This window comes from Mustela putorius, unplaced genomic scaffold (assembly GCF_011764305.1).
Source record: "Mustela putorius furo isolate JIRA1106 unplaced genomic scaffold, ASM1176430v1.1 tig00000275_pilon_pilon_pilon, whole genome shotgun sequence".
NCBI lineage: Eukaryota > Metazoa > Chordata > Mammalia > Carnivora > Mustelidae > Mustela > Mustela putorius.
The window spans coordinates 30,582,501-30,607,343 of NW_025421341.1; the positions used below are offsets into that span (position 1 = coordinate 30,582,501).

The window sequence follows — 24,843 nt, forward strand, 5'->3', positions numbered from 1 at the left end:
ATACTGTTAAGGGCAGCTCTGTATTCAAAAGGGATATTTACAATATTTAATGTGGGATTTCTAGGTGATCTGTGGTGGGAGGATTTTTTTTAGGCTAGATAGAACACTAGTACTCTTTGAAACACAAATGTGTATCTTTTACTTCAAATCTTTACATGGTTGGCACACTCTCTTGTCCCAGGTCTCATCCAAATGCCCACACTCTATCTTAAGTAACCGCATTCCCCAACCAGTTGTTCTCCATCACATTATTCCTTTTATTTCCCTCTCCTAACACACTGTAATAATCTCTTCCCAAAGGGTCTTCCCATAGCATATTGTCTTGTCTCCCACTGGGTGTGTAGGAGCTATGACAGCAGGTACTAAATCCCTATTCTCTACTGTTTATTTAGCCCCAAGGGCAGTGTGTATCACAGGATGGACGTGCAAATATTTGTTGGATGAATAATTGTTTTCTTGAAGCAATAGAAATCAAAACACAACATAAAATACACTTTAAAAAAACAGATTATGCCAATGAGGACAATATACGAATGCTCAGAATTCTCAGCTTGTTGTTTATAACTTGTGATATCAAATTGTCAAAAAGTTGTATAATTGCTCTTCAATAATCTCAGAGAAGGCAGCTGAGTTAAGAACATATTATTGCCTACCAATAGAACACTCTTTTTTCCAGAAATCAAGAATTGGGCTATCCTAAATCATTTACCTTCTTTATAATTGAGGGGTTATTCAGGTATCTGGACAAATGTGGCAGCTTCAAATACAAAAGCTATTTCCATTTGAACATGACTTCCATAATGAATCTTGAAATTGTTATTTTTTTTTCAAATAAAAGCAAATTAAGAAAGTGATTTTATTTCAGTATGTTGGGTTTTTATGAAGTTTTTGGCAGAATTGTGAAAATGTCCTTCAAAGAGAAGCCTAGAAATATCTTCAGGACATCACATCTCCCTATGGCCAAACAGAATCAAGAGTGTCTGTGTAACTTCTTTCCATGTGTTAAGTAGTGAGGAACTATTTCACAGAGTACTGAGTTTTATATTTTGACATATCAAATCCCCAATAACAACCTTGAGCTTAGAAAACATGATCTAAATATAACTAATTCCCTCCTTGTAAATCTTAGTACTTCTGTTTTAATAAAAATTTCACATTGTTCATAACAGGTTTCTCTGGGGAAAAAGCATTTCTTAAAACAAAGGCAGTCATATACCCTAACTCTGAACAACAACAACAACAACCATAAAGTAAACATTTATTGAATACTTCTAATGGACGAGGCACTGAGTTAAGAGCTTTATCCCTATCGGTGAGTAAACTGACATAGGGAGATTAGGGAACTTCCTCAAAATTAGTTAGTGGCATTCAATAATTCCATATACTGCTTCACAAAGAAAAATATATAATTCAATGTTATGTTTTCTTCACAAAGAAAAATATAATTCAATGTTATGTTTTGGAAACAGAGTCAGCTCTTGCTGACAGTTTCTAAGACTGATGATTCTATATTCTTTTTTCTTTGGTTGTTGGAAAACCAAATCAGAAGTCTATATTATGAGTAGAAAAAATATGTGCTTGGGTCCTTATATGGAATATGAATCTAAATCAGTGGGAGGCTTTATTTATGCACATTTCCTCAATTTTTTGGAAGTCTCTAGGTTGTATATATTTTAATAATATATAGTGACATATATATATATATACATATAATATTAGTGACATTCCACTCAAAATTGTATAATGAATATTATTTCACTTCAGAGGCAATCAGTATTTGATTTGAGCCTGTAGCCATGAATCTTGTTGAACTACATGTCCAAAATGCTCCCTAACTTTCTTTGGCTAAATATCTTGGCTGGTTTATGATGACATTGAAGAAGATGCTATGTCAGACACCTGGAATCTAAAATAAAACTTTTCCGGGGTGCCTGGGTGGCTTAGTGGGTTAAAGCCTCTGCTTTCAGCTCAGGTCATGGCCCCAGGGTCCTGGGATCAAGCCCCACATCAGGCTTTCTGTTCAGCAGGGAGCCTCCCCCCCCACCACCCTGCCGCCTGCTTCTCTGCCTACTTGAGATCTCTCTCTTCAAATAAATAAATAAAATCTTTAAAATAAAACTTTTCCATTTTCATATATATCACACTTGGTTATTTTGTTTCTTCAACTCTGATCACTTTAAAAAAGTTTGTTTCTGGAGTTTCTCTACTTCCTGGAGGTCACCACCTCACTACTAAAGTGAGGTATGTTACTTCTGTAAGACTTTGATAAATATTGTCTAAAACTGGAGAATTACTGAACTTGTTTTGGTCAGCTTGGCCTATATTTCATTTTTTTAAACTTTATGTTCTTTTGTTTGTAAGTTTTCTAGTCCCCTCCCCCTCGAATTCTTCCAAGATTTAAGTCAATTGGAAAGTTCTCAGTACCAAGTGGCTAAGAAAGAAATACTCATGTGCACCTAGACCACCACCACCATCCATACCTTATAATGATGCCCTATAGCAATAGGGAGCACCGATCTGCTTCCCTGGTAGGGTGGGGAAGTATTAAGGATTTTCTAGAGCAGTTGAAATTTGATAAAGACTGTTTCAACTTGTTTATTGCACCTAACTAATGGGTTCTTTGTATAATAGACATATGTCCCTGAAAAGACAACATGGGTTATGTCTCCAACTTATGTTTTCCAATGGTAGTAGCTTAATTTCTGTTTTTTTTTTTTCTGTCTTACGTAGCTAGAGAAAAAAAAAGTATAAAACAAATAAGCATGGAGATGAAAAGTACAGCATAGGGATTATAGTCAGTAATACTATAACAATGTATGGTGATCGATGGTGACTACATTAGTGAGAACTGAGTAACATAGAGTAGAACTGTTCAATCACTGTGCTGTACACTTGAAACTAATATAATATGTCAACTAAACTTCAATAATAAATTTTTAAATGGTACAATGGTCTCATATTCAAGAATATTATGAATTTCTACAGAAAAGGGGAGATGTAAAAGGATGGACTCTTCCTTAAGCACTTGGAATGAAATAATTTCTTTGTCTCAGATTCAGAATACATCATCACCTACGCTACAATTTTCTGGAAAGGAACTATTGAAATAGCAAAATTCTAATTTTACTTTGTAACACTACCATGATTGGACCAAGCGTGTGAAGGTCCAGCATTTGTGGGGCATGGTGTCCTTGCAAAGATTTTTAGAACAAAACAAAACAGAAAATCTTAACAGATGATAGAGAAAAATGATACCAAAGTATTTAATGTCACATTCCAATATTAAAATTTAAATTTAGGGTTTTTTCAAATAAGTTGATGTAATTTTTTTTTTTTTTTTTTTTTTTTTTTTTTAAAGATTTTATTTATTTATTTGACACAGAGAGATTACAAGTAGGCAGAGAGAGAGAGAGGAGGAAGCAGGCTTCCTGCTGAGCAGAGAGCCCGATGCGGGACTCGATCCCAGGACCCTGAGATCATGACCTGAGCCGAAGGCAGCGGCTTAACTCACTGAGCCACCCAGGCGCCCCAATGTAATTTTCTTTTTTGCTTGAAAATTTTCGAGACTTAATTTTAAGAGGTAACATAGTATGGGATATTAATTTTCATGGGGAAAATAAAACTCTATCTCCTCCATTATAGAGATGAACACAATTTTTTAAGAAATTTTAAAAAATTACTTCCAACTTTCTATTGTAAATGTATATTAACCCACGAAGGTCATTTATTGTCTCAAGATTTCAGTTCTGGCATCAGTGAAGTCCCTAGGATTTAGAATAAATACTAATTAAGAGGAAAACTCCAGTCCCAAACACCCTCTCTAGTCTAGGTAACCCTCACTTACCTGGGGTTCTGGCAGGTACTCCCAGCAGTGTCTCTACCCTTCACCACATCTGGGACATTTTCATCTTTCAAATGCTCCTCTGCTTCTTGTAGGGGCCTGGTTTCAGAGGGGGAATGTTCAGGTTCTCCAACACACTCTTCTCTCTGATCCGTTTCGATGTGAATTAAAGGCACTTCTCTTGAGCAAAGTGACCTCCTGGTGCGGTTTACAGGCATAGTCCCATAGCATGAAGAAGTTTCCTTTTTAAAAGAATCTAAACTGTTGTGGTTTGTAAGAGGAGCAGCTTTGCTCTGAGACAACACCGAGGGCTGTTTGCTTTCGGTAACGGAGCCTTTCCTTGGGTTATCAATGGGCTCCTGAAGAAAAAGACTTGGCCCACTTTGCACTCTGCTTGAAGCTGGTCTGTTTGCACATTTCTCCACTTGCATGGGAGAGCCACCAGAGGCAGGATCAACCTCAGCTGCCTCGGCATCATCCACTATAATTTTGTTCTTCTGCATGAGGGCTTTGATTGAGTTTGCCCACGTCTCGTGAATTAACATGTTGGTGATCTGGTCAGTTCCACCTCTCCAATACAAGCAAGAGTCAGATTTGCAGAGACCCGAGGAAGAAGCGCTACTGACTGGATGTACACTTAGGAAATCTTGCTGGCTGTTTTGAGCGAAGCCATCCAAAGAGTTGGCTTTGATGGGTGCATTCACTGTCAGCCTGGCCCCCAGGGATCTGCTATCTGGCATGGAGGACTGTCTGTAACACAACGGAGATCGCAGAGAAGGTGACAATAAGCCAACGGTCCAATCCTGGCTGCTTCGTCTGGAGGAGGTGCTGTCCCTGCTTTCTCTTTCAATGTCCCTCAGCATGTACCTATAAAACTCCTCGGTTATGCTCTCGGTGCTGGACTGCTTAGAGGGACAGCTCGGCCTCACACTGAGATGGTCATTTTTACGACATGCCTGTTGCATGGCCGAGTTCAGGATGCTGCTGGCGTTCTTGCCCGCATAGTAATCCAGCAGTAACTCAAACCCTCTTCCTTCATTTTCCATCTGGTTCACCATGAACCTGGAAAACTCCTCAGTGATGCTCTCACAGCTGGACTGCTTGGAGACAGAGCTGGCCCTGCTAACTGGCTGACTTAGGGTACTCATTAAACCCAGGCTGTTTACATAAGCCTGGGCGTTCGAGTCTTCCTCTGGGATGCTTTCACAGCTGGAGGCCTTCGGCCTGTTCCACCTGTCTCCACTGAGTAACCGGTTCCGGGGATGGCTCTGGGCTTGCCAGCCGCCGTCCCCCGTGGAGAACTCTGTTAGGTTCATGATCTTGGCTGCCACTTCGTTTGCAAAAATACTGACAGAATCCGGGACGTCCTCAAGGTTCATCGACTCATCCATGACCCTGTTCATCAGCTTCTCCTTAAGCTCCGGGTGCTCATCGGTTTTCCTCTTGATCTCGCTGAGTCTTGGTGGTTTGTGCTTCCTCACTGCGGCCCCACCGGTCTGGCTTTCCTTCTTCCTCTTCAAGGACCGGCAGGATACGTTCGGGGAAACCGGAAACTCATTCCCTCTCTTCCACGCACAGAACCAGGGTTGTTTTCCATTTGAGTTGTCAAGGCAAATTGCTGCGATTTCAGTTGCCATGGAGACAATCATCTCTGCTAATTCTTCGGCGAAGTCCGTAATGCAGTATATATCTGCCTGTTTTGCCTGTAGCTCAGGTTGAGCAGGAAGCAGCGAGTCATTCCCTAACAATGACAGGTTCACTTGAACTTCATTGTTTAGAGGGGAGGCACGGTTATACTTCTGGGCATTTGCACTGGCGCCATCCTCTGCGTCCTGGGAACCTCTGCTGCCCTTGCGCACTGCCAGTGTGCACTCTCCCTCCGGAGTGGCTCCGTACTCATTCTCACTGTGCCTGCGCATTGGATGAGGGTCGTTTGGGTCTTCTCCTGCCGTTGCTTTTTGATCTATTTCTCTGGGGGGTGTTTTAGCAATTGAAGAATGAGGCTCTCTGGGTCTACAGGGCCACTGAGATTGCAGCATGGGGTTCTGGAAGAGGCCTGGCTTCGCTGGGCCCTTGCTATTTTGCTTCGGACACACATCATCTACAAGATCATTGATCACAAGACTAGCGCTGCGTGGATTGCTGAGTGGGTAGCTGCTGGAATACTCAATGGCTTTGGTCCATGCTAGACTGCCAGCCTGGTCAGGTGGCCGGCAGCCTAATTCCGTTTCCGTCCAGCTTATGGTCTCATTAGGGAGGACAGCGGGGCCTTCCCCAAGTTGTACAAAGTGACTCATCTTCTTGAACGTAAAGCATATCACTCGGAAGAGCAGCTGACTGGCACTTTCCATCAAGGTGTCGAGGGTTTCAGGTGAATGCCTGCTGTCGTTGCGATCAAGTATTTTGTTTTTCTGGTGAGCTTCATCAATGGAATGCTTCAGGATAACATTGGACAGGGTCTGTGCCAGATCATTCCTGAGGACATTTTCTGAGCTGACATTTTCAAAGACCTGAGGCCTTGAAGCAGTTTCTATGATTCTCTTGCTCATGGATTCCATGAGGTCTCCAATGCTGCTGCAGGGACTAGGCCTTGTTAAAACCAGAGCAGCCTCCTTGAGCAATGCCCAAGCAATGGCCTCATTTCCCAGCTCCAGGCTCCCCGCTGTCGCCAGACTGCAGAGTGGGGGGACGGCTGCACAGGCCTCAGCTGCACAGGAGAGGCCACTCGGAGCCTTCGCCTCTCCTGTTTCACCCAGGCCACACACAGCAACGGCACTCGCCACCTGAGTCATGCCACACAGAGCAGATGGAAAGGAGTATTCACTGATGGAAGGCTCCTTGAGTACTTGGGATATTTGAGTTTGCAGTGGTTCAGGGCCTCCCACTGGAGGCGTTGAAACCCAAGATTCTTGCTCCATTTTGAGCCTTTCTGTGGCCTGAGGACTGGAAATGGTTCCAATCACAGTGGCCGCGCAAGCCAGTGCAACTTCTAGAGCACTCTGAGGGTGTCTGCTGGAGTTCTTTCCAGAGAGGACACCTGAGGTTTCAACGGAGACCTCCATCTCAGACCAGGAGGGGATGCCTGCCTCAGGGGCAGCATCACTGCCATCTGGACTCTGAACAATGACAATTTTGGGGAGCTTGTTCCATGACTGAGGGACCACCATACCTTTAGGGGAACAGCCACTGGGTAGCAGAGCATTTCCGACAGAAACACTGACTGCGGAATCTTGGGGCCATGTAGGCTGAGACTGGGACAACCGAATAAATGCATCTTGCAGCACGGATTCTGCTAAATTTGTAGCATACTCGCCAGTAGTGGCTTCTCCATCCTGTTTGGGAGGAAAGGAGTTTGTGCCATCTTCATGGTCCCCTGGACCCAAGCTGTTGTCATGCTTAGTGAGGGCACTATATATGGGAGGCCCACCGTTCTTAACCATCCTGGAGAAGTAAGCATCCCCAGGAATATATGGTGCCTGTGATTTTTCCACATGACCTTTAACATTTTCTAAATAATAATAATTTGTGGCTGGCCTCTTATTCTGCACAGCTTCACCTTTCCATTCCAATGGCTCGGGTGATGCACTGAGGCTCTTCAAAGGGGTGTCTTCTACTTTTTCCACCGATCCTTCTGCCTTCGTCATTGGATGGTATTTGCCAATATATTTGTCTTCCAGAGCATAAAGCATCTTTTCCTTGTTGTTCCATTCCTCCTGAGTGGCTTCCTTTGGTCCTTTACTTTCCAAAACATTAGCTGAGACATTTATATTCTCATAACCTATTGAAGACAAAATGAGGGCCCGCCATTACTTTTTGGATAGCAGGATCTCATGAGATTACTTTTTAAAAATGCCTTATTAAAAAAAAAAAGTAACAATTACTTTTTAAAAATGCCTTATAGCACCAGGGGTGGTTCTCCCCCCTCCCCCCAATAAACAGGATTTAGAAAGACAAATGAATCCGAAAATGTTTTTGAGTTTCATTATAGAACCACACTCGACAAAATGTCTTTCGATGTGGGATATAAATGTCCACACCAGAGTGGGAGAAGATGGCAGTGGGAGCTGAGTGCGGATCCTTACTTTCTTTCTTTAAAGATTTTATTTATTTATTTGAGAGAGAGAGAGAGAGAGGAGAGGGAGAAAGAGCATGAGGGGGGTGAAGGAGGGGCAGAGGGAAAGGGACAAGCCGACTGATTCGGGGGCTTGATTCCAGGACCCTGAGATCATGACCTGAGCTGGAGGCAGATGCTAAACTGACAGAGCCACCTGGATGCCCTTAATTATCTTTCCCCATGGCTCCATGGGGAAAGTAACCCAGACAGTTGCATCTCAGAGCTTCCCAGTGCACATGGAAGGAGGAGGGAGAATGTTTACAGCAACCTCCATAGTAAGCTTTGCTGCAAAAGCTTTGCTGCAAAAATTTACTCTGAAGTTTGGGTGGGACTTGTCCCAGGGACTGAAAACAGCAGGATCCCTTCTTCTGTGGCTAAGAGTGGGGGAAGAAGAACACATTGTTCACTGAGCTCTTTGAATCTGTCGTTCAAAACTGAATAAAGGCTAAGGGCTAAGTACTCTCCTGCCTTATTTCCTTATGTCCTTACCATAAATAACAGGTAACTGTTATAAATACATAGAGCTGAATATAGTTAAGTGTTAAGCAGTGCTAAGAGGCACTATTACACTCCCAAATACTGGATAAAGAAACTGGGGCTCAGAAGGACTAGGTAACCAAACCAGGCTTCCCAGCCTCTAAGAGACAGTGCAAGAATTAGGCCAGTTTAAGTTGGCATCAGCTAATGGTGGCTTTATGGAAGTCTCAGGGAAGATAACTTTCCTCCCTGTGATAGTCTTAGTCTCTTGGCAGGCAGGAGGATGTCCTTCAGCATCCCCAAGGCATCTTTAGGGAGATGGAGCCATCCAACCATTGTGTCAAAGTGCTTGAGTCGGCAGCTCACTCATGGTCTGTTATCCTTCTGTCCTCCCTAAACTCTGTAAGTGAAGATTATGGTGTGTCAGCCAAACCGACATGGCCTGAAACTTTCCTGAAATCCCAGTCATTTTTAGAGGGTGACTAATGCGCGTTTGTTTCATGGGGCCGTTCTCACCGCTCCTATAGTCTTCCACCTCGTTTTCCTCCTCCAAGTGCTCAGAGGCGGTGAGAAAGTCCTCCTCGATTGAAGACAGGGAGCAGTTGGTGTCATCCTCCACTTTTAAGATATTTGTTTCCAGATGGAGCTGCCGCTCCTGCACCAGTTCAAGACCGATCAAAAATTTGTTGATTTCAAAGATGATGCAGTTGGTACTGTTTGCCCTATTCCCTCTTGCACACTGGACCAAGCAGATATCTGGCAGCCAAGGGCACTGAAAGTAGAGAGGAATAAACATATTTATTGAAAGAGAGAATAAAAAACCATCACTTCTGACCTTTCTTCTTCTACCAGTCTTTCTTGTTACAAGGAATGGGGGACATTTAAAATACTTGGAATATCTTCTGGGCTTCGATGGATGCATTGCTTGAAAAAAATTCGAGTGCTATTTAAAAATAAATAGCATAAATAAATAGGAAAATAAAGCACACAAGGTACCCAGGAGAAAGTCTGACTTTGGGGAAACTACACCAGTTGCATCACATATTTTTGTTGTCTCCTGCTAAAGCAAAAGTGGCACCGGGCAAAGTTAAACAGGTTACGGAAGATTTTCTTCAAAGCTCTTAAATTAGGAAAAAGGACCAGAACGGAGCTGGATCACAACTCTACTGAAACAAAAGGGCCGTGGGCTTTTTAAGAGCTGGTATCATGTATGGGGAGATGGAGAGGAGAAGGGAGTTGAGGGAAATTGGAAGGGGAGGTGAACCATGAGAGACTATGGACTCTGAAAAACAACTTAAGGGTTTTGAAGGGGTGAGGGGTGGGAGGTTGGGGGAGCCAGGTGGTGGGTATTATGGAGGGCACCGATTGCATGGAGCACTGGGTGTGGTACATAAACAATGAAATCTGTTACACTGAAAAGAAATTAAAAAAAATAATGGATACAAGATGTTGGTGTTACAGAACTTCAAGAAAACAGAATTTCTTAAAAATTACATAAAAATTTTTCTAGTTGCCTTCGTTAATACAAATCTTTCTTTATGTCAGAATGTTGGAACAAAAACCTCAAAAAGTTATCGAATCCCAACATAGTAAAGTCCGTACTTTTGTAAAATGGTTTTGTGGTCTCTCTCTACCACTACATTGGAAACCTTAAAAAGCACAAGTGTTTGTTTTTGCCCTGACCTATTCTGTGACTTTCATTCTGTATATTAGATTTTTTTTTTAATGTCTTTGTTTCCTCAACTACACAATAAAAGTTAACCTGTCAAAAAAAAAAAAAAAAAAGAAAGAAAGAAAAAAGAAAGAGCTGGTGTCAGACAACTGCAGGCCATCTGGACTTGCTGATTGGCTTATGTGCATGGGAGGAAGTGGTTTTGGAACTTGGAGTCAGGCTCCTGATGACCTTAGGCTCCCATCCTTCCACAGAGAAAGGGACACTATCTTCTTTGATGATCTTACTTCAGAGATGGTTCTCAGGTCTTTGAAAAAGATACTCCTAGGGCACCTGGGTGGCTCTGTGGGTTGAGCCTCTGCTTTGGGCTCAGGTCATGATCCCAGGGTCCTGGGATCGAGCTCCCCATCGGGGGGTCTTTGCTCAGCAGGGAGCCTATTTCCCCACTTTTCTCTGCCTGCCTCTCTGCCTACTTGTGATCTCTGTCAAATAAATAAATAGAATCTAAAAAAAAAAAAAAAACAACACTTAAAAAAGAAAGAAAGAAAGAAAAGAAAAAAGAAAAAGACATTCCTGGCTTATAAACCTGGGAAGAGGCTTTTCAAATGGTTTACATCTTAAAGGGGCAGAGATTCCTAACCATGTTTTCTAGGGTAAATATTCTGAGAAAAAGGGGCTTCAGTGCTTCTAGTCTGGTAGAAGACAGCTGGAAGTCTAGTCAAGCTGAGGGGAATGTTAAGGCTGTCTTGGTCACCATGATCCTTTTCTGCTTTGGTGATGTTCAGTAAAGCCTGTTTCAGTATTTCAGTGTTTCTATTAACTACAGTTAGAATTTATAATGTGTGTTGCTCATCTGAAGAAGCAGATACAATGAGGTATAAAGAAATTCACTGGAAGAGCACTGATTATCTTGAAAAGGCCAGCATATGAAGAAAGCAGTGATGAGGAGGCTTAAATCATTGGGTGGTGTCCCTGTGAGACCTATTAATTTTCTTCTGTTCTAGGGCGACAGACTATATCCCCCCCCTTTTTTTTTTTAAGATTTTATTTATTTATTTGACGGACAGAGAGATCACAAGTAGGCAGAGAAGCAGGCAGAGAGCCTGATGCGGGGCTCAATTCTAGGACCCTGGGATCATGACCTAAGCCGAAGGCAGAAGCTTTAACTCACTGAGCCACCCGGGCGCCCCGACAGACCATATCCTTATTCTCCACTACACACTTTTTGCTATCCATATTGTTGTTCATTAGAATAGCAAAAAATTTCAATTGCTCCTGCACAGAAGACTAGTAAATTACAAACATATCTGTGCATTGGGATTTTTATTTTTATGAAGGGAATAATAATATGCTGATTCACAGTAATTTTTAACAGAAAATTTTTTGAATGGAAATGGGAGTTAGTGGTGAGAAACCTAAATGAATTTATATTAAGGTGGAATTTGAAATGTTTGGAGGAAGTAGTTTATGTATAGATGTGTGTCTTATAAAAAGGAAGGGGTTCAAAGAAGGGGTTCATAACCTTACTTTTCAAAGTCTAGTTGTAGACTAGCAGCCTTGGCATCACTTGGCAGCTGGTTAGAAATCTATAATCCCGGGAGCCACCTCAGATCCAGTAAATCAGAATTTGCATTTTCAAGAAAAATCTTTTGGTGATTCCTGCATGTATTAATATTTGAGAACCACTGGTCTGTAGCTTTTATGAAATTCACAAAGGGTCTGAGATTCCCCCACAATGACAAGGAACTACTGCTGTAGAGTAACAGTAGCTGGCTTGATTAATTTTATTTCTACTGAATTCAGATATACTAAACTAACCTGAAATTTAAAAGATGCTTTTTGGGTGTCTATTAAATGCAAGGTGTGCTGGGAGATACAAACATAAATTGATGGGGGATGGGGACCCCCCATCAATTTTGTGGGGCACAAAATACTGTCAGTGGACAGGCATGAATACCAATAATTATAAAGTTGAACCAAATGAAATTACCATATTTATAGGTAAAATGGTTCCGTATTGACCATTTCATACCATTTCGGTTAAATATATATAACATAAAGTTTTATATATTGTGGCAGGAATCAAAAGAGGTATTAGTACATCAGCATGAACTGTTAAGTAATACCTCAAAATAAACTTAGAGAAAGGATTGTAGTGTATGTGCAATGTTCCATGGCTATTGCATTCATAGACAGAAAATTTATTTTCTTAACTCACTTCTTGAAAGTAAATAAACATCCTAGGAGTCTTAGGTAAATGAGGGTCAAATGATATGCATCCTATAAAATAATGGCAGGTATAATTATATAATGTTTATTGTCATCTATTAGGTGCTTTGACAATCCTATTACCTTTAATATAAACATTATTTCTGTGAGGTTGGTGGTGCCATTACTCTTTTACAGAGGAGACATCAGGCACAAAAAGGCTAACTGATCCTTTCAAGACGACACAAATATAAAGTGGAAGAGCCAGCATTGCAATCCAGGCCTGTTGGACTCCAATGCCTGTGTCCCTTCCAATTCACCCCGTGGCTTCCTGGTCTAATCAATGTGCAATTTGGAAAGGAGGGTGGTTTGCACCTGGACCTCCTTGAACTCATGCATGCCTGCAAGTAGATCTTATTATTATACATAATATGCATCTCAGAAAAAAATTTTCCTTTGTAGAAAAGTAATTGGTCTTATTTGCATTTTCCATTTAATATTTTACTTGACTATTGGCTGTTGTCATGATTTTTCTTAAGATATTTTAGAGACTTATCCTAAGGCTCTATAAAGGATGGTTGGAGGAAGGAAAATGTCATGCCAACTTCTCATTCAATGCTCACTGGTATATATTCATTAGTCGAGAGAGAGAGAGCAAGAGCGAGCGAGCATGGCAGGAGACGAACAGGGAGGGAGAGAAAGAGAGAATCCTAAGCAGGCTTCATACTCAGCACAGAGCTGGATGCAAGGCTTGATCTCACAACCCTGAGACATCATGACCTGAGCTGAAATCAAGTGTGGGACTCTTAACCAACTGAGTCACCCAGGCACCCCTCTATTCATTAGTCTTTTGCAACACGTAAGTATGGATAGTTGTGCATGAGTTTACATAAATTTAATAATATCCATAATAAATAAGGTCAAAGAGAATGTCAGACTATGTAAGCTGCTCCCTAAAAGCAAGATGTCCAGCTTATTTACCACTGTATCCTCAACACGTAGAAAAGTGATGAACACTTATAATATACAATATATTCATTCATTCAACCAATATTTACTGTGTTTATAATATTTACATATGAATGAATAAGGTATATTATAAATATTTTCTTACAGTTTTTCAGTTGTACAATTTAATTGTCAAGTAATGTGGGAATATAAAAAAGCAATAGGGTCATTTGTGAACTGGAAAGATGAAGGCATGAATAAATAAAGAGAAAACTGTTCATAAATAAAGAAATTCCTCTGGAGTCATATTATCCTTGTGACAGTATTCTATTTCTCTTCCCCAAAGGAGCCTGGTCAGATTTTAAATGGATGATTACTCTTACTGTGCATAGTAGTCCACCCTGGTATCTTATTTTGATTGACTGACTGATTGACTGATTGATTTGGGATAGAAGGGGAGAAGAGCAGAGAGAGAGGGAGAGAAAGAATCTTAAGCTGGCTCCATGCCCAGCACAGAGGCCCATGTGACACTCAATCTCATGACCGTGAGATCATGACCTGAGCTGAAATCGAGAGTCAGATGCTTCACAGACTGAGCCACACAGGTGTCTTTTATTTTGCTTTAAATAATGTTTTCTTTCTACTTCGCCTTTCTTCAATTTTTTGGACATGGAAAGAAAACACTGCATTTGAATAGACCTCGAGATGCCTTATTATTTTATTAAATCACTATGTTTAGTCTCTGAGAATGGAGAAAAGGTATTTTTTTTAAATCTCTGTTTTATAGGATAGGAAATTATAGTTGAGAGAAGCAAGGTAACTTGCTATCCAGACTACTGAAAATCTTTGGGATTGCAATTTTCTGCCTCAAAGGTGCCAAGTGGCTTGTTGATTCCCTTCTTCACAGGGTCACTGGGAACAATAGCTATGCCCTGGGAACTGATTTAGACTCCCCCTACTTAACCCAGCTCAAGTTGCCTGTGCCAATATCTCCATGACTACTTGTGGATTAACAGGTAACTAATTCTCCTGGCAGGATAGCCAAACTGAGACTATCCCTAAACTGGCTGTGGTTGGCTAACATGGGATCCCATATTGATATGCTGCTCAACTTTGCTAATCTATTAAAATGCATGGACTGTGGTACCTAGAAAATGAGGTAGGCCTTTGGGAAGAGTGAAATGGTGTGCAGGAAGCGAGGGGGACTCGGATGGAGAAGAATAAAATGCGCCCATCAAAAAAAAAAAAAAAAAAAAGAAAGAAAGAAAAAAAGAAATCTTGCCATTTGCAATAACGTGGATGGGAACTAGAGGGTATTATGCTAAATGAAATAAGTCAATCAGAGAAAGACAATTATCATATGATCTCTCTGATATGAGGAATTTGAGAGGCAAGGCGGGGGATTGTGGGAGATAGGGAGGGAAAAAGTAAAACAAAATGGGATCGGGAGGGAGACAAACCATAAGAGACTCTTAATCTCAGGAAACAAACTGAGGGTTGCTGGAGTGGGTAGGAGGGATGTGGTGGCTAGGTGATGGACATTGGGGAGGATATGTGTTATGGTGAGTGCTGTGAAATGTGTAAGACTGATGAATCACAGACCTGTACTCCTGGGGCAAATAATACATTATACATTAAAAAAAGAGAGAAAGAGAGTGTGTGTACAGCTCACAGGCAATTCTGGACAGCTCTTAGGAAAATTTTGCAAAATGAAGTATGTTTTTAATGAATGATATTTAATGAGTCCTGGGAATTTTGACTTTCCCTGACCCCAATTAACATCTGTGCTGCTTTTGTGACACAACATCATTCAACATTCTTCCAATTTACATCCTCTGTGTGGCACCATTTTCTGGTTTACTCACAGCCTCAGTGGTTTACACGGAGTTAATTGACCTCAAACTCTGAGGTGATCATGTGAGCCAGCCTGGCCAGCTGGAACACTGCAATCCTCAGGCCATAGTGATTGGTTCAGAAATGGGCACATGACACATGAGAGTCAATAAAACACAGTTAGACCTTTGCTGTAAGCCACCTGGAGGAGACATTCACTGAACCCAAAGGGACAGTGCTACTTCCTGGAAAGAGACTGTCTGATAGTGGATAAAGAGAGAGAAAGCTGGAAGAGGTCCCAAGGGGATCCATGTCCTGAATACACTGTTCATGTCCCAGTAATAATCTACCCACTATACTGTTTAGTTACATGAGATGGTATAATTCTTTTATACATAATCTAGTTTTTTGTCTTGTTTAATTACAAATCCTAATAGGCCTAGTGCAAAAATACTGCTCAAAATAAGATTCAAAAATTACTTTTGGTCATTATAGTTTTGCCCAATATAAAGAGATGGCACTTAGAACCATTTCTGTTTTCTCTTTTCAGGTGATTAATTTTCTCACTAAGAAAATGTGTTATTAGATTGACCAGGAGAAATGTTGTTCCAGTCTTTTTTTTTTTTTTTTTTTAAGATTTATTTATTTATTTTAGAGAAAGAAAGAGAGCATGGGCAGGACAGGATGGGCAGAGAGAGAGGGAGAGAAAATCCTAAGCAGACTCTTCAATGAGTATGGACAGACACTGGACTTATCTCATGACACCAAGATCACCACAAGGAGATCACAGCCTGAGCTGAAACCAAGAGTTGGAAGTGTAACTGACTGCACCACCCAGGTGCCCCTTTTCTATTGTAATAAGTTGTGTGCAGATTTTTACAAATCATCTGGACTAGATGCAAGAAATTGTGGGTGGATTTCTGAGTTTTTTTGAAATTTTGAAGGACTAAAGACTAAGAGAATATTTAAAAATTTTACAGTAAAACTAAAACCCAAAAAAGAACAACTGAAGAGAAACAAACATTCATCATTTTAATCTATAGCTATGTTATCTGTCCCTGTCAGCATGTCTTATTTGGGGATATCCATGATCTTTGATACAGTGTACCTTTAGAAATCATGTTTGTTTCTGTAAGTTGACTAAATTTATAGTTGTAAAACCTTATCTTCAAATAAAGAATGCTATAATGATTTATCTAATAACAACAAACATCAGTACACTGAATGAGAATAACAGTATCTGATTTCCTGCTTTATTTTTAGTAATGTCCATTTCTTCTAAGAGTTTTGCTTTTCAAGGAAAACTAACTCTTTAAGAACTCACTCAATCACCTGACTCTTTCTAGGAAACTCACTTAACAGCCATGAAGTTGCTATCCTGTATTTCTTTGCCTGGCTCATTTGGTATATCTTAAGAAATAAATATAAGAAGAATGAAGAAATGCTAGGATTCTGGGAACTTATAGTATGAATTAGAATTTTGATATTGTTATGAAACAGAAGACAAGTCTTTTTTTTTTAAATTTTTTAAATTTATTTTTTATTTATTTTCAGCATAACAGTATTCATTATTTTTGCACCACACCCAGTGCTCCATGCAATCCGTGCCCTCTATAATACCCACCACCTGGTACCCCGACCTCCCACCCCCCCGCCCCTTCAAAACCCTCAGATTGTTTTCCAGAGTCCATAGTCTTTCATGGTTTGAGTCTGTTTTTGATTCTCTAATTAATTTGAAGAAAACCAAGCTAAGCAGTCAATGCCTACTCTGTTGGTTCTAGTTTAGAACCAACAGTCTAGTTTAGTGCAAGTTAGCATCATGTACTTGAGAAGATAATAAATGTTAGCAGTTGAGGTAAGGGAAGACATTCATTCTTGTGTCTGTCAAACTCTGAGTACATATTTAGAAGAAACACATCTGAAGACTGTTCTTGACTGCAAAGAGATTTTGGAGTCCTATGCTATGGGAGCATATGTGTAACAGTATGACGTTCATACTGACTTGTGTCAAGAGCTGACCATAAATAATTTATTACTAATGAATATTTTATTAAGAGCTGTGGGAGGCCGCAATAAGGCTTGAGACGAGGACCAAAGCAGGCCCTGATTTGTGCCTCCTTTAAAGTCCGAATAACCTAACCAAAGGTTTAGGACGGGAAAAGTTGAGTAGCACTGAGAAAGGGTCTGTGCTATGTGTTGTGCGCTCGCCTACGTGACTTCCCACATGCTTGCTAAACAAATGAGAACCATTCGGTTGGGGTCATAAGTTCATGGCTGGTCCTTGCTGCCCTAGTGCAGCCCATAAATTACTTTCAGGTTTGCTGTATCAATACAGAACAATTGTATTGGCATCAGCCATTTGGCCTCACGAGGTCTGTTTATAGTTTCTTGTGAAACTTATTATGGGAACTCATGGTTGTTTAACTAGACACAGGTGTATTGCTTCTCCTATTGTAATATCACTATATATATGGCCTTAATGCTTTGAATAAACTTAGCACTGTGGGACATCCTCCTCAGTGCTCCTCCTGCCCCCATCTCTTTGCTTCTCGAGTTCTTTCTTCATCCTCTTACCCTCACGTTCCTGGTCGATTTGTCGTGCTGGCCGTGACAAAGAGCTTACATCTCTTACCTGTGAAACTTCAAAATCTGCCTGGAGATTTCCAGATGTTAACCCACTTAGAAGGACAATTTCATTTTCTTTTGGCTGTTGGACGTTCATGGAACTGATGAGTTTTGGAAGATCTGGTGAAACATTGACCAATTTCTGTAGTGGAGGAAAAAAGTTAGTTTAGATTTCTTTTCATCTCGAAAACACTACTCCAAAACTATTTACTTGCAAAACTAATACATAACTTATGCAAACATAGATTACTTTATCTACTAAGATTATTACTAGCAGAGACTGTGTGAAATTGAAGCATAAAAGTTTAGATTGGAATAGAAAATTACTTAAACATAAAGCTTTAAAAACTCTTTTAGTTCTAAATTTTCCAAAGTAGGTATTTAATAATTAATGTCACAACACAGGTATATATTGTAGGGGTTTAAAAAAAATTTTTTTTTTAAAGATTTTATTTATTTATCAGAGAGAGAGAGAGGGAAGAGAGCGAGCACAGGCAGACAGAACGGCAGGCAGAGGCAGAGGGAGAAGCAGGCTCCCTGCTGAGCAAGGAGCCCTATGTGGGACTCCATCCCAGGACGCTGGGATCATGACCTGAGCCGAAGGCAGCTGCTTAACCAACTGAGCCACCCAAGCGTCCCTAAAAATTTTTTCTTTTAACTCTTGTAATAAGAGATTTGTTGATTAATAATCATCTGTACTAACAGTAAATAATAATATCAATAACAAAATAATTTCCAATATTGATTTTACTCTGTGCACTAGGTGCTATGCTAAAGATTGTATTCATTTTACATCTTAGTATACTTAATCTCCACAACACCCCCCATGTATTAGATACCATTATTACTTTCTTTTTATACGTAAGTAGCCTGAGGTCCAGAGATTAGTTTACACAAGCTCATACAGCTAAATCAGTGCCAAGTTTCTACTCTTAACCATAGCAGAAGATTGTCTCAAATCCCTCATATAAATCTTCAAACACAGAGTCCTCAAGATTCCAACTTGCTCTGGTCTCTCTTGCTGTCTCTTTGACAGACTCTGTCTGACCATAAGTCCATTAAATGAAATCCTATGTATAAATTTTTTTCCCCCAAATTCCTCCAGGACTACACCGATGAATGACACTTGAAGCTCTGTGGAAATCTATAATGGATAATCTGTATGGGCAAGTGGGTTTGAGAAGCTTCAAACCCAGGTGCAGCACTGTTAAGAAAAAAACATCACAGGGATAACTGAGTAATCACGGGCCTACTGTTCTGATCGTCAAGCTGCAAATGGTGTCTGTTACACCACTATATTATACCAAATAGTGAAGTCAAACCATCTTCTTCAGCTTTGGGTATGGATGGATCACCATATCATGCAAATCAATTCTTTCTATTGACCCCCAATTGGCTCTAGCTCAGAGGACTGAGGGGCCTTTTAAGTTCTTGTGTGTTATCAAGGGTTTACAAGAGGATCTTCCCAAACTTGGATATGGTTGGAATATGTAACTGCTGCAGAATGCAAGGAGTCCAAGTCCCACTTGAATGTAGGACTGTAGTTAAGAGTGTAGAAACCAAAACTAAAGACACAAATTTGATCAAAGCAGCAGGAAGGAGCAGATCTGAGAGCCTCAGAGAAGGGCTGGCTGATATCAAGAGGGTTTGGGAAACCTTGGAAACATCATCTCAGGCAGGATGTTTGAAAACAGAGGTAGGGGCAGAGAAAGCCACTATCAGGCCCTGTAGGCAGGGGAAGCATCTCTTTGGAGAGCAGCCCTGTAATCGTGGGGAAGCAAGTTTCACAAGTATAAGGAAGGCAACCTGCGTGGGAGGTGGCAGGGGAAGGGTCAGAAAATGGGTTTTGAAGAAACTATCCTATTAAAGACTCTCCAGCTGAATGAGTGCCATTTATAGATGAAGTCCTGTCGGCTCTCTAGTCGGTCCAGCCAGTCTTTGCCCCGCACTCCCAGAGAGCTTGTGCTCACAGTGTTACCTGCTGCAGGTGTTCTGTGCTGCAAGCATCCTTGTTCACATCCAGGTTCACGAAGCAAACCTGGGAAAAAGCCCAAAAACAACCAAGTAAGTGAAAAACCTGGCAGTTCTTTTCAAAAAAAAAAAAAAAAAAAAAAAGCATGGAATCCATTTCGGGCAAATGATTTGAGAATCCTGCACATTTTGTATAGTTGGTCTGGCACAAAAACAGTCACTGTACCTTTTGGCTTCTGTGCAAACCTCTAACACCCTACGCACAATTCACCTGATCCCATCTCCCATTCATGGTCCAACAAACAAAACCGTCTCTATGTATTCAACTCAATGCAAGTCACAAGTCTTCACACTTACAAAGGGTTATCGAATCTCATGAAATGGAGAGAAGACCTACAATATTCTAAACGTCTGTTTTTAATTGCAATGAACATTTTAATTTATCTTTTTTTCTCCTTCCCCTAGTTTCTCCTTTCATTTGTAGTCCAGTACATGATAAGAAGCTTTCTCTTTGTTTCATAGTTTTCATTCGTTGAGTTAAACCTGTTGTACAGTTTGCCTCTTTTTAGCCATCCTAAATAAATGTCTGAATAAGTTGGACTGTGAAACCGGTAGCAACAATCTTAAAAAATAGCTCATAACAACAAGAAGAGAATTGTTGTAGTTTAAATCTCACAGAGCATCGAAAAAAATCTGCTAAGGACATTTGCATGGAGATGGGGAGAAGACAACTTCAAACATAAAGAGGTGAGATATATTCTTTTTCTTTTCCCTTAAATAAATAAATCAATTTAATTGGAATCTTATTTATGTATTTATTTATTTATTGAGTGGGGTTGGCACACGATGTTACATCAGTTTCAGGTATACATAGTGGTTTAAGTTTTTTACTCTCAACAATTTAATTTGCCCATATAAAACTGATAGCATTAATTATCTGAATATTTAGTCAGATGTTTGGACTTACGTAGATGCTTGGAAGCATATGGGGCCTTCTGATTTCAGTTGTCGGAGTTATGGTTTCTCAGAATCTATCCTTTCTCTTTTTTACATAATTGAAAAAAAATAATTGAAAGATTTGGGGTAAGTCTTTAAGAACTACAATAGTTGTACAGTGTTATAGTGTAAAGCTCATTACTGTCTTATTCCCCCCGATGGAAGGTTTTCTGGATTTCTGAACTCACAATATCCTTGCAGCATCTCTAGGGTACAGTATCTGCTTGTTAAGAATAACCTGATGGGCATTTGGGGGAAGAAGGGGCACAAACTGCCATCCACACTCTTAACTAAGAGGTTCTCCTCCATTGGGTTAACAGGATGACTAAACTGGAACCAGGCATGAGCTCCTTCAGGGACAGTACAAAGAGAGGCATGAATAGGAGATGGTGCTTGGAAGGAGTTCATGGTTTAGAGCAGTTTGTGAATATTCATATAATAACTGGAACTTTGCCCTTGGAAAACTGGTTCAATATCTGTTCATACTCAGGGGCTTTGAATAACATGCAGTTGGGACTGCTTTTACTGAACTGATTCGACAGTTTTCCATTCATCTTAAAGAAAGGTGTATTACCTTGACCTGGCACTGCAAGACTTTTATCTTCTATCACAGTGGGAGAGGATAACACAGAGACCACGGAAAGGCATCTGTAGTAACTACTTCCCTGCCCTCTGATACTATCTTTTGTTCTCTGAAGATAAACTTTCTCTTTTTTCATCCTGGGCTGCAATGTGAAATTCTGCCTAGGTTTGGAAGAAACCCTCCACACTTGCTAGCTGGGCCAAGACTAGAACAACGTCAGACATAAACCAATAACTTACTTATACTAGACACATGTATCTTTCCATACCTTGGTTATAGAGGATGATCCAGTTTTTAAGGGCTATTAGGTTATGTGTAAAATACCTGAAGGGGCAAATCCAAATATAACAAATGATCCAGGGAAATTTTTTTAAGTATCTGCATTTATTTAATAATCTCTTAAACATAATTTCCCTTCAGCCTTTACTAGATTGTTTATTCATGAAGGCAGGTCCTGATAGCTTAGTGTTTAGCAAAGCCTGGTACTTGGTAGGTGCTCAATAAATGTTGATAAATGCATATGTATACATGGAGTGGAAGCACTGTCTCGGTTATTGTGGACATCACCCCGTAATAATTATTTTCCTTATTTATGTTGTCAGTTCCGATGCTGTCAATAAAATATTTCTTCCAATAAGGATATAAGGGAGTAGATAGAGAAGTTATAGAATTAACAGAGCTAATGTTACTCCATCAGTTGGTACTGTGTAAAGTTCTTAGATTGGCTTTTTAGTTCTGTGAATAAGGATTTATTAAAAAAACAGATAAAAGTGAAGTTGAGAACCGCAATTGGTGATAAATACACATAAAAAGGTATAAACACTTTTCTTGCAGTGGAGGTTCCTTTCTCTTCACATAAACTACATTTCATGTTGTGTCCGCACGTGTCTTTGTTTAGACCATCTGCAGACACACAGAGCTGAGGCAGATGGAAACACATCTCATCCCTGCGAGAACACAGACACCTCTTTTCTTGCCTACTTAACAAAGCCAATTTTGTGGCTGTATGTACCTTTCAAATACAAATGCCTCTCTTTTGTCATTATTACTGTTTTAAAATAAAATGTTGGAGGATCAAGTGTCACTGAGAAAATGATGCCACTTTATGATTTTTGCTTTCAAGCAATCTAATACATCACTCCAGACTGAGATGAAGAGTCAACACAGAGAAGTTACATCTTATTCCCAACTGGCTGGTATCTCCGCCATATAGCCTCAGCCTCCCCACTCGAGGAGTTCTCTCCAGACCCTGAAGGACCTGTTTTGACACACATAGAACCATAATGCAAAATCTTCCAGACTTTAATATTTTAGTCACCTAGAACACTCACCCTAACTAAGCCCGCAGAGGATTATGTTCCACTTCTGTTAGCACAAGTTTCCTTACAACTGGCTGCAATAACACAGGGAGCAGCCTTACTTGTTGGGAGGGAAATTCTAACCCTCAGGTCTTTCTCAACTTTCATGGCACAGGGAGCATAGCATAAAATGATGATGTCTTCTTTACTCCAACTTTTTAGAAAGTCTGCTGAATTTTGCCCAGAATCTCCACAGTATAGAAAGAAACCCATGAGATCAAGACCTGAGCCAAAATCAAGAGTTGGAGGCTTAACTGACCAAGCCATCCAGGTGTCCCTTGCTGTTCCTTTTCTTTTTTTAAAAATAATTTTATTTATTTACTGGACAGAGAGAGATCACAAGTAGGCAGAGAGGCAGACAGAGAGAGAGGAAGGGGGGAAGCAGGCTCCACACCAACCAGAGAACCCAATGCAAGGCTTGATCCCAGGACCCTGAGATCACCACCTGAACCAAAGGCAGAGGCTTAATCCACTGAGCCACCCAGGTGCCCCTGCAAGGTTGGCTCGGCATCTGACTCTTGATTTCAGCTCAGGTTGTGATCTCAGGGTACTGAGGTCAAGTCTGCCTCAGTCTCCCTGCTCAGCATGGAGTCTGCTTGAGATTCTCTCCTTCTCCTTTTGCCCCTACCCCCAAGTGCTCACTCTTTCTTTGTCTCAAACAAATAAATCTTAAAAAAGGGATATATTTTGGTGCAAGCCACTATAAGAAAAAGGTTAACATAAGAACCGATGATGATTGCCAAGGGCATAATGGGGCAAAACTCCCATTATGCTGGACAGTTTTATTTTTTCATGGACTCTTCAGACAATTAATGAGATAGTCGAGAAATGCTGTTGCATTATGGATCAAGGAGGGGCACATCTCGGTGCCAGAGGTTGTATGTCAGCAGGCTGTTAGCCCAGAGTGTGGGGCCTCTGACTTTTGCTGCGTACTTTCTCATCTCTCCTGAAATCAGCTAACACCCATGAAGACAATCCTCCTATATGGAGATCCTGTTTAGGAAATGAAATAAATCCAGCAGAAAGAGTGTATTATCATATGGTTTCACTTACTTGTAGAGCATAAGGGAAAACATGGAGGGCATTAGGAGAAGGAAAGAAGAGTGAATTGGGGGAAATCAGAGGGGGTGACGAACCATGAGAGACTGTGGACTCTGAGAAACAAACTGAGGGTTTTGGAGGGGAGAGGGGTGGGGGGTTGGGTGAGCCTGGTGGTGGATACTAAGGAGGGCACGTATTTCATGGAGCGCTGGGTGTGGTGCATAAACAATGAATCTTGGAACATGGAAAAAATAAAATTAAGTAAATAGAAAGGAAGAAGAAAGAAAGAGTAAAAGAAAGAAAGGAGAAACTGTTAACAAAAAGCATGATGTCGAATTGCCTTTCAAATTGGGGCATTTGAATGTTTACTATTACCAGATACATACTTAAGTTTTATCTTAGAAGAAAACCAATCCTTTCCTCCGGCAGCTCCTAACAATGCAGCCATCTGGCCATGCAGAGAGAATGAGATCTCTTCATTTGGTGGTATTAAAATGCTGATCCACAAATCTCCTGAAGAAAAAATTGCCTCTTTTCTTACCCCAATCCACAGGCTCCTACTAGGTTCAGGACCCTGGACCAAAATTATCTTTGAAAGGATATGACATTTTCCCTGATTAGTATTTTAGACTAATGACAACTAAAATGGCAGTTTATGCATCTGTGTTGCTATGCCATAGCGCTGTCAGGCATTCTTGGAACCCACTTGACGTTTGGAAGGATAACCGCATTTGTGTTCAGTTATTACGGCTTTAATGTGATTGCAGTAATCACAAAATAAAATGCAAAGTTTTACCCACACTAGAGGAGACTGTCAAATCTCTCTGCTTTTTAAACTGTCAATATTTTTAAAAATATCTTCAAATTGCTGTTTTGAGGGTAGCTGTTCGAGCAGTTTGTGATAAGAGACTCTGTAAAAGGTATCAAAATTTCTGAACAATGCCAGATATTTTAACTAGCCATACATCTAGCCAATTTTATCACTAACCTAAAAAAATAAAGGAGAAGTATGCTACTCAGGGAAATTATTTTCCCCTACTTTTGTTGTTCCTAAAGACATTTCTTTTGGAACAAAAAAGTGTACTTATATATAAAATCTGATATACATTTACCAGTTAAAGAACATACTGTATTTATTTTAAATTGCCATTTTATAGATGTGTTTTACTGAGAGAT

At 40.4% G+C, this 24,843-nt stretch overlaps 1 protein-coding gene across 4 annotated transcripts in view; it reads right to left on the reverse strand.

Annotated features, from left to right (window-relative positions):
* Positions 1–24,843, reverse strand: part of LOC101693015 (SPHK1 interactor, AKAP domain containing) — a 172,229-nt gene that overhangs the window by 26,733 nt on the left and 120,653 nt on the right. For all 4 annotated transcript variants that reach the window (XM_045078826.1, XM_045078825.1, XM_045078827.1 and 1 more), the window contains 4 exons: positions 19,697–19,756; positions 17,726–17,860; positions 8,949–9,204; positions 3,845–7,619 (listed from right to left, as the gene is read on the reverse strand). In XM_045078826.1, the coding sequence (XP_044934761.1) occupies positions 3,845–7,619; positions 8,949–9,204; positions 17,726–17,860; positions 19,697–19,756 (4,226 nt within the window). The remainder of the gene's footprint in view (positions 1–3,844; positions 7,620–8,948; positions 9,205–17,725; positions 17,861–19,696; positions 19,757–24,843) is intronic.